This window comes from Dermacentor andersoni, chromosome 6, assembly GCF_023375885.2.
Source record: "Dermacentor andersoni chromosome 6, qqDerAnde1_hic_scaffold, whole genome shotgun sequence".
Classification (NCBI taxonomy): domain Eukaryota; kingdom Metazoa; phylum Arthropoda; class Arachnida; order Ixodida; family Ixodidae; genus Dermacentor; species Dermacentor andersoni.
Genome location: NC_092819.1, coordinates 82338566 through 82353083, shown reverse-complemented (window position 1 = coordinate 82353083; position 14518 = coordinate 82338566). Strand labels below are relative to the sequence as shown.

Genomic DNA, 14518 nt, shown 5'->3' with positions numbered 1-14518 from the left:
GACAGTCCATGGCTTTCTTGGCGGAGCTCGACGGTTGTACAATAATCTGGACGCGCGCCTTAAAATTATTACTCGCTGTGGCGGATCAGTGGCCGTGGCGTTTATACGCTGAGCACGAGGTCAAGTCGCCGATTACCGGCCACGGTGTCCGCATTATGATGGGGCTTGGGTCAAAAAAAGAATAATAATAAAGGTCGTGCACAACGGCATGTTTAAATTTGCAGAAAACTAGCCGGCCAATATTAATTTGGAGCATTCGAACAAAGGCGTTTTTCATAACCAGCTTGTGCCAGCTTCAGGGCGTTAAACCGCACAATAAGGAAATGTATAAGAAATTGCTCTCAGTTTAAAAAAAAAACAAAAAATGAAAACCATAGCAGTCGTAAGAAGTCAGTGCACGAAGTACAATATTATGAAGGAAAAAAATAACGGGTAGTTGGTAATTAACGCCTTTATTATAAATTAATGGCCTTCACTAAAGCCGCTATTAATGTCTCTGCGAAATTTATCGTTGGCCTCTTATATTTCGTCGAATATTTCTTTAAAAATTTTCGGTATTAGATAAAAAAATAGACGCTACGGGTTAATAAAACCAGAGAAAGCATCGTTGTGCTGTTAAGTTTGCGTAAAATCAGTTCTATATTCATCCAATCATCTCCAGAAGAGCATATACATATAACGACGGGTTATGTTTCAAGACTCGAGACTCATAGCAGGGGAATTGTTCTTTAGTGCACGTGTACAATCTGCGTAGTCTTACCTGCAGTCGGGTCAGGGAACCTATTCATTAATCAAAGCTAATGAGTTCACGGGGGACCTCCTTGAGTTGAATAACCACTAGCTAATTCATGCACTGGCGTCCAAGTACTTATGAGCACAGCGACAATCACATGCTGTGGTAAATAAAGACGCCGACAAGGTTAACAAATCTGAGCTTCTTTGTTGGCGGTGAAGTGATACCAAAATGAATTCTTCGGTTGAAATTTGAAACTTTCGCCTGAATATTGTCAATGCTTGCAAAATTTTACGTCATGCTGCTTGTCAAGATTGATTGACCGTCCGCTAAAAAGAGCCCACGTTGTTTATTGAACGAACACAGTTATTTTATACTGAAGACGTAGAATAGTTGCTTATGCGAGAAAAAATGTACGTTTGAGTAATGGCCTAGTAGACCCTTAAAGGAAAGTCCATGTTTGCGCTGCCGTTTTGTTTTGCCCTTGTCTTTTGCGCTCCTAAGGTTATAGCTACATACGCAGTTTTCTCTTCGTAAGAGATACGCAATAACAGTAAATGCAATTCTATAAGTGCATTACACTAAGCTTTGGTAAAGCTTCCCTTCCCGAGTGCTTTTCTAACGCGTACACTGAAATGTATTCATGCATTCAGTCATTCATTATTAGCAATCGAAGAGCGTATTCAACACCAATAACGCTTCTTCAGAGTGGTCAGTCAGCCGATTTTGTCACCATCTTTTGTGCAAAAAAAAGTACACACCCACTCCGCAGTAAGACCAAGCATGGCCATGCTGCACGTTTTGTCATAGGCTATAGAGCGCAGCAGCCATTGAAACCAAGCAGCTACCACTAGGTAGCTACTGCGGATACTCGTACAGTCCGCAGCCGGCCACCCAACCCCTTTAGACAAGTGTGATTTGCACTTCACTGCAATAAAAGTAGAAAGTTATCTATCAAGAAACGGGTCAGGCAAGCAGACACAGTCTCTCTAATGCTATTTACTGCATGCTTAGAAGTATTCGACTACTATACTGGGAAGGTTTAGGAGTAAGGGTCAACGGCGAATCTCTCGGCAACCTTCGGTTTCCTGATGACATTGTCTTGTTCAGTAACACTGGGGACGAATAACAACAAATGACGAAGGACTTTAACCGATAAAATGTAAGGGCGGGGTTGAAGAATAATGTGCCGAAGACAAAGATAATGTTCAAGAGGCTGGGAAGGGCACGAGAATCAGGATCTGCAGTCAGCCTCTAAAATGTGTACAGGAGTACGTTTAGCTAGGGGACCTTGATCATGAGAACGCAATTTACAGAAGAATAAAACTGTCGTACAATATCTTCGTCTGTTGTGTTATTTGGCGCCTTCTTTGTAATAAAACTAGGTTGGAGTGCATACGACAGGCATTACCAAATCTTGACTTGGAGCTTACCACTGTCGTCGGAAAGCGCACAATCATTGTATTCTACCGAGGCAGAAACTTTGAGGTTAACAAAAAAGCTAGAGAACAAGTTAGTTCAGGAACCCACAAAGAGTGGCGGAGTGAAAAGAGTTAGGGGTAACGTTACGGGACAGGAAGGGTGGTGTGGATCACCGAGCAAGCGGGGATAGTCGATATTCTAGTTGACATTAAGAGAGAAATATGAAGCTGGGCAGGCAGATAACCGGTGAATAATTATAGTCATGGAATGGGTGCCAAGGGCAGAGAACCACAGTGGATCATAGCAGAAAGTTAGGTCCGGGTGATGAAATTAGGAAATTTGCAGGCCCAAGTTGGAAACAGCTTGCACAACGCAGGGGTATTTGGTGATAGCAAAATAGGCTGATGATGATGATGATCATACGTACTCATTTGTAAGTGCGTATTCAGGAGACGAACTACAATGTGTACTAAGTGTCCAGCAGCTGTGCCCATGGTGTGCAGTTGTGTTCTCTTGGGTTGTGTCCTGACACTAAGAACATTAAGCGCAAGATGCCTAGGGAGGCCACACTTAAGCCAAATGCCCCAGATGACTTTATCTGTTGGATAAGGGACAAGAAGAACAGAATTTGTTGCTGCAGTACCTGCCTCAAACAGAGTTGCATGCAATTATTTGGCGCCTCTCGCTAAGTTAAAGTATTTGTGTACGTCTCGCCACAAATCCAACGAATTAAAGGAACAAAAACCGCATGTGTGAGCCTTGTAGTAACCTTGAAACATTTCATAGTCATCTCCCTCCATTATGTTTGCAAGAGTTCAACTCGAAAGTTATCGTTGAACACTTGTGTTTCTGGGAATAATATGGGTCGATCGAACGCGCAATTTCTGGGACACTATACGCGTCTTCCTGTGTCCTTCTTCTCTATCAGTGGTGAAAGCTACGTAGCAACTCCTTTATTTAGGAACAAGGGGTACACCGCACCGCAGAATAAACTATCATGTATGTAGTGCATAAAGGCTGCTGTGCGTCGATGTGTTCGAGGTTTTATTTCTATAAAAAAGATGCGACATTTCCACATTGCCTAATCACAGGGCTTCAATTTTACTTGCACGCAATTTCCGTTTTAAGAGCGAGGAGTAGGAGGAAAGAGAAAAGTAGAAGGCAGGGAGGTTAACCAGAATAACGTCCGGTTGGCTACCCTACACCGTGGGAATGGGAAAGGGGAAAACAAAGATCACAGGGAGAGAGAGGAGGGAAGGAAAGAAGGAAATTGCGGCGAGTTCGCTGACGCGTGTGGTCTTACAGAAATCGCGTTAATAGTCACAGATGGTCGCACAAACCCGTCGTCCTTAAGAAACCCAAAAGCGCCTTCACCGCTTTATGTGCCGACGGGCGATGGGGGCGGTGTTCGAGCAGCACCTGCACAGAAAGCGGCCGATTGTCCAGTTTTTGGAAAGCTTTGGCAAGTTCTTGTCTCTCTGAGGCATATCTTGGACAGTGGCACAGCAGGTGGTCGATGTTTTCTTCGGTGCCACAGACCTCGCAAGCTGCACTGTCAGTCATTCCAATTAATGTAGAGTATGCCCTTGTGAAGGCCACTCCTAACCAAAGGCGGCAGATAAGCGCAGTGTTCGTTCTGGGAGTATGCTGCTAATATGTGAGTCTATACGTATCAACATGACCGTGCGTATATACCATTTTCATGGACTCCAGTAAGGACGATCCGTGTTTCCAAGGTTTGGGTTGCTCGCAGTTAAGCGACTGCAGGTCCAGGTTGTGCAGGACCCGATCGGCGTTGTGAAGTCCAGTCGCGAGTAGCGTCACTGCGTCGTACATGAGTGCTGTGTCTGTCTGCGAACAAACAATGTAATTTTTGGGTCGCTGGTATTTTAGACAGGGCAGCGTTCTCGAGAAAGCCGCACCTGAGGAAATACTTGGCAAAACTACGTCTTGATAAGTATTTCTGAAAGTTCAGTAGACGGAGAATTAAAGTGCACTTGGCTGAATTGTACAAAAAAGAGGCCATATAGTCTAAATCGCTACCCTATACGCACCGATGCCTATAAGAGTCAAGGTTGATATTGTTCCCTTCTAACGCTCAAACCAAAGTATTTACTGTTGTTCAGACATTTTTCTAAGCAAATATCAGCTTCCTAAAATTAATATTTCTCATGGTAGTCAATTTACAGAAACGAATATAAATCTAAAGCACCTCAATGCAGAGTAGCTATAAGGTTTTAGTATCTATTAAAATGGTCAGCCTGTTCATCAGAATGTTCATCAGTTTTCAATGTAAGGTAGCAGAATTGAAGTACACGGATTCATTGTATCTAGTACGAAGGGTGACTTCCCGTACATCGACAGAAATAATCTCGGAATGGTTACTGGCTCCATATCGCCAAAGGGCCCTGCCGATCTTCAGGTCTCGGATAACGTTCATGACTTCTGGTCGCTGCGGATCAACCAGTCGGAATGCGGTGATGTTGGCTTGAATGCCAGAGAATTCGCTGAGGTCCAGCGTGTGCAGGTCCTGCACGAAAAGAACAGCAAAAACAAACAAAGTCAGAACTATAAGTGCTCGAACTATAAGAACTATGCGACAGTTGTCGTCATGCCGTCGTGCTTATGGGCGCCCTTGGCAAGCCAGTGGCATAGTAATGTAGGACGATACCGAAGTCTGCCGCATATAGCTGAAAGAACGGAAGTCTAAGAATGACCAGAACTGATGTTAAATAAATGTGACCTCTGAAATACGCTGTGCCCGTACATTACTCGATTGCTAATTGCATTGCCATCGACGGCCATCTTAAGATGAGTTCTGCATGAGCACATTATTTAGTTTACCAAGCTAGTAGATAACTTGGGCTAGATGAATTGACCTAAATGCAAATCCAAATGGATGGATGAATCTGAGAAACGCGATGGCACTTTCCAGAGTTATTCCTCTTCCTAACAAGATAGATATTCCTCTTCCTAACAAGCAGGCAGGTAGGCAAGCTCAAAACGGTTGAAGTAGGCAAAAAATGCTGATCGCATTAATGCAAAACGGAGTGATCACTCAAACAAGGTGAGAGCGTTACAGGAGGCTGTTTCAATTGATGACGTGAACGTGATCAATCGAACGCCTTCAAACGATGACGAAGTGGCCGGTACACACCGTGGCATCGCCAGCTTGATGTTTGAGACGATCGCCGCGTGTTGATTATTATTAAAATTTCCGCGCTTTGGCGTATACCCGCCACGGGCTTTTGGCAGTGAAGTGTTCGTTACATTCAAATAAATAAGAATTTAACAAATACAAACCAATGTCGATTTCTTCCATTACGTAGCACGGGTTCACGAGAGCACATGAGTGCGCCAGTTTCCTTTACGCGAAAGACGCATAAAGGAAACGAACAAATTTATTAAATTTCGTTAATCAGTTTGCAAAGCTTCGCTTTACATAGATTCTTACTTGTGCGTTGGATCTGGTTAATCTTTTACTGCAACGAAACAACTCAAGGCTTGAGAGCTTATTGGTTAACCATGGTTCTGTTGGGGCAGTGGTGTCATTGTCAAGATCGCCAATAAAGCTTCACAGATCATCTTTTAAGGGCAGAAGACTACGGATGTTCGCAAGCAGCAAGGGAATGTCAGGTATTTTAGATTTAGTAGACCTGCCCCTCTCGGTTTCCTTTCGCTGCTGAATTATTAGGGCTTTATATCAAAGACTGAGTGGATGTCCAGCTGGAAACTGTCACACTGCATGGCAGTCCAACTTCGTACACTTCATTTTCGCTATACCCGTGGCATCTACCACCTATTAGTAGTTTGTTACCGTTGAGCAAGACAAGGTTTCCAGAAGTGGTAACATGATTAACATGATTGGTCCAAGTTAGGTCGTGGGAGATGTGAACACCAAGGTATTTGAACGAGTCACCGCGATTTACACGGCAGCTGTTAATGGTGTATGCAGCAGTCGAAAAGTTGCGATGACGGTGAAATGAAATTAGTACAGTTTTGTTAACGTTGAGAGACATCAACAAAATTTTACACGACTCTTCTGTCTGAGAAAGATCGTTCTGGACGTTAGATATATCGGATGAGTCTGGGATAGGACAGCATAGAATACAATAATCGGCGAAGAGGCGCATTTTCGATTACATATGAAGGGGTAAGTTGTTAATATATATTAAAAACAGAAGTGTCCCGAGGATCGTGCCCTGGGGGACGCTAGATAGGACTTGTCAGAACAGTGATGGATATGTATGAACGTAGACGAACTCATGACGATCTGTTAAAAACACTTCAATCCAATTAAGCATTCATTGGTGTAGATTTAATTGTCAGAGTTTTAGTAAACGAGCATGAGGTACTTTATCGAACGCCTTTTCGAAGTCAAGGCCATATGCATGCGGACAGGTATGTTACTATCAAGGGTTGAGTGAATGACGTGCAAGAAAAAAAGCAAGCTATCTCTCGCAGGAATGGCCTTCGCGGAAAGCGTGTTGGGTAGGATGAAAAAAGTTGATGGACGACAGGGATTTCGCTACACTTTAGAAAAGGACATGTTCTATTAATTTGGAGCAGACGCTTGTGATTGAAATAGGGCGATAGTATTTGGGAGAATAGTTAGTACCCGCATTAAGATATTGCTGGAAAATTCGGGAAAGAATAATTCCAGGACAATTTTTAGTGTTTTTCAGTACCTTAGCATTGATGCCATCAATGCCGATTGACGGTGAATTCCTTCAGTGAATCAATTAATTTAGCAATGCCAGGCGGGTCAAGGGTATTGTTCTTGTGGATATTAGTGTAGGGTAAAATGTCGGGCATATTGTAAGCGGATTTAATAGTAAAAACCAAAGATAACGTCATTATTTTGATATTACGAATCAGTGGCTGCCATTCTCCAGCAGAGGACTTCGCGAGCCGATCCACCCGAGCTATGCTGTCACTCAATATGCGGAGTGTTGCTGTATTCCTAAGTGATTTATTATATTTTCTTCCAATTTACTAGCGGTCGCCAAGGCTACCTCTGGTATTCTGCATAAAAACAACTTACGTTGACTAGAGTAGTCTTGGGCGTCGTCTAGTCATGAACTTAGGGCAGCTTTATATTTTGTGACCTTATTTACCCGTATCATGCAGCTCACCGACATCCGTATTCACTGCATTAGGACAACCTGTTTGAGATTATGTGGTTTATATGCTTTCAGTAATTTCTCATATTGCTTCACATACCATACATTTTTGAGCTCCGAGATGTTTTCACGATTTCAAGCTTTTAAAAGTTGTTGAGTTGATTATTGTCAATAAGAAACTTAAGCTCACAGTAAAATATACTATGAGTTGCTCGAGAGTAGAGTGAAAAATACCAAGTTGGTTGGATTTTCGTGACGCGCGTGCATCTTTTTTTAAAGCTTGGAACTGGTTAGCTTAAACGCCCTATATACACAACACATATACAGCACACTGGGCAAACCAGTGCTCACACATTCCACTCACCAACGAAGTGATGATGTAGTTATGGTAGTACGTCATCATATTGACGTCTTGAGCCTGAAAGAAAAGAAACAAGGCAGTGTTCAGAGGAGAAAGAAGTGTGCGGCTATTTATTGGTAAATGCGAAAAAATGCGTTAAAATTACGTGCCACTTTTTTTTTTTTCTTTTTTTTTTTTTGAGGTAACGAATCCACGATTTAAACCGCGCTAATCACATTGCAAAGTGTTGTTCAGAAGATCACTCGATTCACATCCTGCATCTTCGAGGAGCGAAGTGCTACAGTGGTGATAGGTGTATATATATTTCACTATCTTAGTACATTTCACATCCATTTCTTTATACTTTTACACTCCAAATGCGAACGCAGTAAAAGGGAACTTAAGTGATAAACGGTAGCCAAACCAGGAAAGCCTCTGGCTGAAGCCAACTTGACAGAATACAAGAATGGTGGGATCATGCATGTTATCAGTCAGGCGTTGTCTCCTGCCATAGTTGCGCATAAACGCAACCAAAGTGGTAGAGCTCGCACTGAAACGGAAAGTAGTATGTTGCAAAAAAAGTTGCTGAATGTCGCACCATGTGCCACCCGGACACTTTAGCTCCATAAAGCCATAAGGGCTGAATCTATTCGCTGCACCATCAGAGCTTCATGCGTGAAAGTGACAGCTGTAATTTTCGCGAGAACAGGCAGTCACCAACGGCCCCACATTGAGCCATCAAGGCCAGGTATATAAATAATCTACAGGTAGCAGTGACGTAAGAGCCTGTTTACAATCATATAGTAGCCAGGTTATAGCCATCAGAGCCAGGTATAGAAGCGTATTGGGCTAATTATCGTGTAGTTGCTCAGATACACTGCATTACTACAATGGAATCTAAATATATAGTTGCTCAGGCGGCAAAGGGAATACAACGAGTTGAACAGACGGCACAGAACCACTAGGAACTAGGGCATATTACCTCTCGTAGAAGCACTGGTAGAGACGATGTCTTGATGTCTAAGATGATGTTGTACTGTTTAGTGACGCCGATATCTTTCATAATCTTCTTGAAGGACAATTTCGGATTCAGTTGGACCAGGGAAACCATATGATCTTGGGCGAATGAGCTGTTCAGCACGTCTTTTAGCAATATCAAGCCTATTTTTTTGTGTGTGTGGAAAAAAAAAACAGCACGTATTTGAGAAATGTAGGCGTTTTTAACACCACAGGAAACACGCAACAAGCTTTACTGCTTTAAGAGTCAGCAATAACGCTGAGTGGTACTCTGTTTAGCAGAAAAGTCATGCAATGGGAAAGGTCAGGCAACCGGGAGAAAAGTTGCCTTATTTCGTAAACGAAAAAAATATTAAATATACGTATGAAGCTTTTGCTAGAGAAGGAAATACACCATAGGTATAGCCACAGAAAGAAAAGCGAGAATATATTATTTGTTTCGAACTCGCAAGTTGCTCCGGGCGAACGATGCGTAGTATTTTCGTTATGTCACAAGATTTCGTCGACAAAAGCTCAGTGTGACTTGTTTTTCATAAGAAAGTCGTTGGTTTCCTTGCAGCAGAGTCAATGGGTATTTTATCCCGCGAAAGCTTCCAGTGCTTGGCGCGGTACTGTAATGGCGACACGTGAGATAAATAAATATTTTACTGTCGTGGCGAAGTGAAATAGTGGACGATTCTGTCATTGTGCCTACATGGGTACAGTAAGTACAGTACCGTATAGTACAATATAGTATAGTTGGTACGGCACAGTGGTAACTGCATTCTGCGGCTGAGCAGGAAGTCACGGCTTCGGTTCCCGGCCCCAATGGCCTGATTTTCATGAGGTAAAACTACGGAAACGCTCGTGGGCTTCAGTTTTATTGCGATAGTAATTATAGCGACAGTCCAGGCTCATTCTTGCCATCGTCGTCGCCGTGACGTTCCGCATAAAGTCAAAGGGCGATAACACCGTGGCCGCGCGTCATACGCTATATGTGCGAGTGAAGGCACGCGTGGGAAGCCGGCGATCGCGGTTCAGTCTGGCGCGCGCGATGTAGGAAACGCAGAGCGTCGCGCGATAGGCCGTCGCGATAGACAGGCCGATAGATAGATAGGCCGTCGCGCGATAGACCGTCGCGCGATAGGCCGTGGGAGGAGGGGAGGGAGGGAGGCAGGGGGACGGCGTTGTGCTCCGGCAGCACCAGCACATTTCGCGACCGGGCGGAAGGGGAACTGGCGATCGCGGATCACGCTCGCGCGCCATATATGGAGGAACGCTGGTAAGCAGCGCGGAAGGGAGAGGGGGCGGCTTCGACTCCGCCAGCACGTGTGTACTTTGGACGAAAGCACGCACCGTATCTTGAAAGGGTTCTGCAGGCGGCTCATACCTTTTTGTAAGTTGTGTTCTCGCCGCTCTTGCATTGAAGCGATAGACCACACGAAGGTCATTTCGCTCGCTGCTGCTGCCACGCTTGCCTACACCAGCGTCCGGCGTCTCGCAGCGAGTGTCCACGCTCATCGAGTGTGATGTGTTCATGTTTTCTTGTGCTCGCTGACACCATGCTTGTTAATTCAATTAGTAAGCGACCGTTTCCAGGTCTACACGGTCGATGAAAGTACTGTCCTTACTTCGTATAGCTGTGTACTAATTTGGTATCGCAATCGATGCTTCGCGTTTCGGGTGAAAATGCGCCTTCTTTATGTGCACTTAAAGAGCTCCAGGAGGTTAAGATTGATCCGTACCCTTCCACAACGATGTCTGTCATATAGCCCCAGTGCCGATTTATTCATTTATTTATTTATTTATTTATTGCCAATCACTGCCAATCACGACACAAATGATTGCAGGAAGGGCACATACATGATCTAGACATGAGCAATACATGAGCAATACACGAGCTATTACCTTATCAAGCAAGTAATATTTTGATTAAGTTATCTATCACGAGAATCGCAAGAGTCATTCAGACTTGTGGAGGAAGACTCACTCTGCTGGTCCTCGTAAAGTATTGTGAACGTCTTCCACTTCTTGTTGAGTATGAGGTCCAGGAACGCTTTGCCAAAAAGGTCGGGGTCTGGGAACAAGTTCAGGGTGTAGGCATTGCGATTGGACGTCGGGTGCCAAGTGGTCTGAAGGTGCGGCACATTCAAGTTTGTGCACGCCGACATGGCGAGCGACGTCACAACTGGTGAAGTGGGGCCCATGATTGAGGAAACTCTCTGCTTGAAAGAAGTGCAAACTGGAAGAAACATGGTAGGCACTGTATTGGGAACATTCGAGCACAAAGGAGATATAGAAAATAGTCCTAAATAAATGTAGATAATAGTCGTTTACTGATTTTCCTTTAAAGGCGGACCATCCCCTCCCACTCATTGAAGTCTTCTCACATGTGGAATAAGGAATCTTGATTAATGTCTCCTGTAGGATATGCGAATCTGGAACTGTTTTCAATCAAGAAAAACTGGATTCCTATTACTTTTTGGTGCCTCGCTACCTTTGCACCTGCCCTCACATAAAGGAAATGATAGGTCACTTCTTCTATATTCGGTCAATTTGAGGACTGAAATAGACTGGAAAATCGTCTAGCTTCAGGTTCAAGTGTCATCAAGGAGAAACGACGTGGGCGTTCCAATTCTCTCTCTTCTATTATTTCTCTCAGCTTTACTGCTGGGCGAATATCTATGGAATGTGGCTGCAGGTTTCATTTTCTCGGCGGAGTACTTCACTACTCCTGCCTCAATTACAAAACAAAAAGGGCGCATTCTTCATAATTCCATGGAGGGCCGATAACTACTGAGGATAACCGGATGCCTTTTTTCTTAGTGGGTAACTAGTAGAGGTCACAATGCTTTAGGCAACACGTGGAATGTCTTGCCTTGCCATAGTGATCAGCAGCGCTAGATGCGGTACAATTTTGTCGCGTGCTAGCACTTAGTGAGAGAGAGAGAGTGTACAAGTAAAGAAAAAATAGTTGGCAGGCGCTGCCTTAATAATCACCTTGCTGTTCTCTTTGCCATGAGCCTGTTTTCTCTTCATCATGCATCATTACGACTAAAGAAGTGTGATGGCTTCAAAGCGACCAAACCAAGTCTCGCATCTATCTTTTTTTTTAGCCGTACGATGGTAATTTCTCTTCAAGAACAGAGCACTGAAACAAGCTGCCTCACGCCATCCTGCGCACATTCCGTCAGTGGTATTTTTGCAAGACCGAAATTTTTATTTCTACTGCTGTCATAAGCTATAACTTAGCTTATTTCGGTAGTCTTATCTGGATTGCTGCCCTTCATAGGCCTGGTTCAGTATTCAATTTCGCTCCTCGCGTTAGGTTAACTGTGACCTTTTTCTGAAGCGTTGAGCACGTACTTTTTTCACAACTAGCAGCTCTATTTTTAAGCGACAGGTCTCCTTCGCGAAATATTTGTTCCTTCTCATAAATCGACGCGCACGTGGTTGTCTCAGAAGTCGCAGGAAAGCATAGCTACATCCTTAACATTTCTGTTTTTATGTGGCGAGGATGGAATCCACAGCTTCTAAACGCATGATTATAGATAGATGCAATATATATAAATACAGACGAGTTGGGGGTATGCAGAAATCCAACCCGGTGACAGTACCAGTCACTTGTGTGTTAACGCAGCTAGGTCTTATTCCCCGGATACCGGCAGGCAATCCTTAAAAAATCGCCAAGTTGTAACACTCGAACTTTGCTGTTGAGGTAAGATGAAGCGGGGCGAAAGTCGAAGACGCCATTAGCTTCCCGTAAAACGGGAAAACGAGGCATAAGTCGCTACAGCCTGAAGTGGGCAGATCGGACGCCGCCAGGTCGGACCATGACGTAGTTTCCGTTTGCGCTACTGGACGTTTGCGGGAGACTTGGTCATAAAGCGCTCCAGCGGTAAAACAAAAATTAAAGGAACCGCCCGTTGTCGTCTGTCGTCAAACGTGCAGTGGTGGCGCTTACTAGCTTTGGAAGCGGAGAAGCTGTCCTTGGGCTTCACCTCGTGTATGACTGGCATAAGCTCGGTCTTTGGCAAAATGGTGATGTCCTTGTTGATCTTGTCTAAGGCGTGGAGGAAGCTCAGCTTCGCCTGGTGGTTGTCGCTCTCGAATATGCCGCCTGCGACAGATACGGAGAGACGTGAATAACAGCGTGCACAAGCGCAACCAAGAGAAAAACATCTGTGCATGAGGTAAAGGTGAAAAGGGCGTAATTGTTCCAAAGAAGGCATACTTCTGGCCTTACCTTGTCATGCCAAGTGTGTAAAGGAAGTATAAATTAAGGAGAAGTGCAAAATCACGAGGTTTAATACGAATACTTTTTCTGGCTTTATCTCAGTGTTGCTTAGCAGCGTTGTGTATTAGAGAGCAAATATCAAGGTTGAAGTCTTGTTTTTAGTGCTATCACAAATTATCGCGAATATTCAATTGGGGTAAATATTGTACAACAAAAGCCTATAGACGTATGCGGCTTAAAAATTCTACCTCATAGAGCTGCATCGTTATTTGAGGGAGTGCAGCGATAACAATCTTTTTATGTTACGTTTCTTTCTGGCATGCCACACGTCTGTTTTTGCGATGCCGCATGTTTGTTGCGCATCGAGACTAGGTTAAAATGAAGGTTTATTGAATATTAGATGGAAGTGGTCACCTCATTAATGGAACAGCATATTCGAGCTTAAAGTGACCTTAAGTGACACTGAAACTTGTAGAAATGGCAAGTCCCAAAGTTAAAATTAGAAAATGAGCACGCATGACACGTTTGCCAAGTGCAGAGACTTATCCCCAAACTGCTGTACAGTCATAACGAAGGGCAGCTATTTCTAATCGTTCGGACACTCTTGTTTCTTTCTGTCAGTCCTTGCTTTTAAGCGTAAATATGCTTCTTTTGGGTGGCATACATTTCGTGGCTCTCTTTTTACTCCTACCTTTCCTAAGTTCACACCTGAGCTTCCCGTCCGTCTTCATTTTCCTTTGTACATGTATAATCGAAAAGTAAAAAAAAAAGCAAGATACATGTGGTAAACGAACAACCACATTATTAGTAATATTATTGATTTGAAGAAAGTATTACAGGTACACATAGAAGAAAAGACGAGGAGCTTTCTAGGTTTGCTAACACAAACATGAGTATAAAAAACAGACAGGGATACACAACGTAGGTGGAAATTAAAAAAATATAATGCCACTTCGCATTTGTCCTTCATTCAAGCGTGTCAACGCTAAGCGCTGATTATCTGTTTGTGCTTGTATTTTCTAGTGTCTAATATCATTTCTGTCTCTTCATAAGACAAATATAGATTTCAGTATTTACAGAATAATAAAATAAAAAAGTTGACAGTCACTTTAGGATACGCTAAAGAGGATGAAAGCGAAAGCCTGCCCGCTCACGAGGCATTCATTGCAGTACTTGACATTTTCATTCTAATGCGTTGTTACTTCCTATTACTCGTTTTCTCCGACCAAATGTAGTAGCTTCGAGTGGCTTAATGAACTCTATCTTAACTGTGCCTTAGTTAACTTCACCTTAATTAACGCCAATGGCCACGGGTTCAATTCCCACCAAAGGTGGATTCGATTGCCTTAACTCTGTCTTAATTAATTGTGCCTTAATGAACTTCGCCTTAATTAAGACCGAATGTCGTGGGTTTCACTCCCACCGAAGTCGTCGGTTTGACTCTCGATCTTTGTGATGTCATCTAGCGTCCCACTTGGAGATAACGCCGGTTCATCCATAATTCCCAGTGGGTTCGACTCCCTCCAAAGGTCGAAGGCTTGACTCCCACCAAAGGACGTGGGTGCTCTTACCCCAATTAACTTTATTTTAATTACCTGTGCCTTAGTTCAGTTTCCCCTTTATTAACACCAAAGGTTGTGGGTATGAATTCTACCAAAGGTCGAGGG

The 14518-nt window shown here is 43.6% G+C and overlaps 1 protein-coding gene across 1 annotated transcript in view; it reads right to left on the bottom strand.

Moving 5' to 3' along the window:
• Window positions 1-14518, bottom strand: part of LOC126522464 (glutamate receptor ionotropic, kainate 2-like) — a 74730-nt gene that overhangs the window by 29544 nt on the left and 30668 nt on the right. Inside the window, exons 2-7 of the mRNA XM_050171207.3 lie at window positions 12579-12734; window positions 10605-10856; window positions 8601-8779; window positions 7643-7696; window positions 4512-4685; window positions 3851-4006 (exon numbers count right to left, since the gene is read on the bottom strand). Coding sequence (XP_050027164.2) covers window positions 3851-4006; window positions 4512-4685; window positions 7643-7696; window positions 8601-8779; window positions 10605-10856; window positions 12579-12734 — 971 coding nt within the window. The remainder of the gene's footprint in view (window positions 1-3850; window positions 4007-4511; window positions 4686-7642; window positions 7697-8600; window positions 8780-10604; window positions 10857-12578; window positions 12735-14518) is intronic.